Consider the following 375-nt stretch of genomic DNA (forward strand, 5'->3'; position numbering starts at 1 on the left):
ATGCGAGAGCGGAAGGGCGTGGCACGAGGTGGGGAAGTCAGAAGATGGGAAAGGTGGGGTTAAATGCGGCTGGGCCCACAGGAGCAGCGGATGTGGGGTGGAGAGCTGGTGCAGCAGGGGTGGGATGAAGGCAGGAGGGAGCACTCACAAGAGCACATGTGGCATGGAAGGGGCTGGACAGGGCCAGTGGGGAGGAAGAGGGCAGCCGTGGTCAGCGCTGAGTGTCTGGGACAAGCTGGCAGCTTACCTTGGTCTGGTCTGGTGTAGCCCCAGCCGGAGACCCAACACTGCGCGCCCTGGAAGAAGTCCTGGTGGGGGGGTGGCAGGCACACAGCGCGGATGGCATCTGCTGAGACGACAGCTAAGTGCCCGGAC

General features: G+C 64.0%; 1 protein-coding gene across 1 annotated transcript in view; it reads right to left on the reverse strand.

The window, feature by feature from the left end:
• The window catches only part of TMPRSS5 (transmembrane protease, serine 5), a 20,955-nt gene that overhangs the window by 1,961 nt on the left and 18,619 nt on the right, over positions 1-375 (reverse strand). The window contains exon 8 of the mRNA XM_010134612.1: positions 248-346. Within this exon, the coding sequence (XP_010132914.1) occupies positions 248-346 (99 nt within the window). The remainder of the gene's footprint in view (positions 1-247; positions 347-375) is intronic.

The sequence above is a fragment of the Buceros rhinoceros genome, unplaced genomic scaffold, assembly GCF_000710305.1.
Source record: "Buceros rhinoceros silvestris isolate BGI_N320 unplaced genomic scaffold, ASM71030v1 scaffold14224, whole genome shotgun sequence".
NCBI classification, from domain to species: Eukaryota; Metazoa; Chordata; class Aves; order Bucerotiformes; family Bucerotidae; genus Buceros; species Buceros rhinoceros.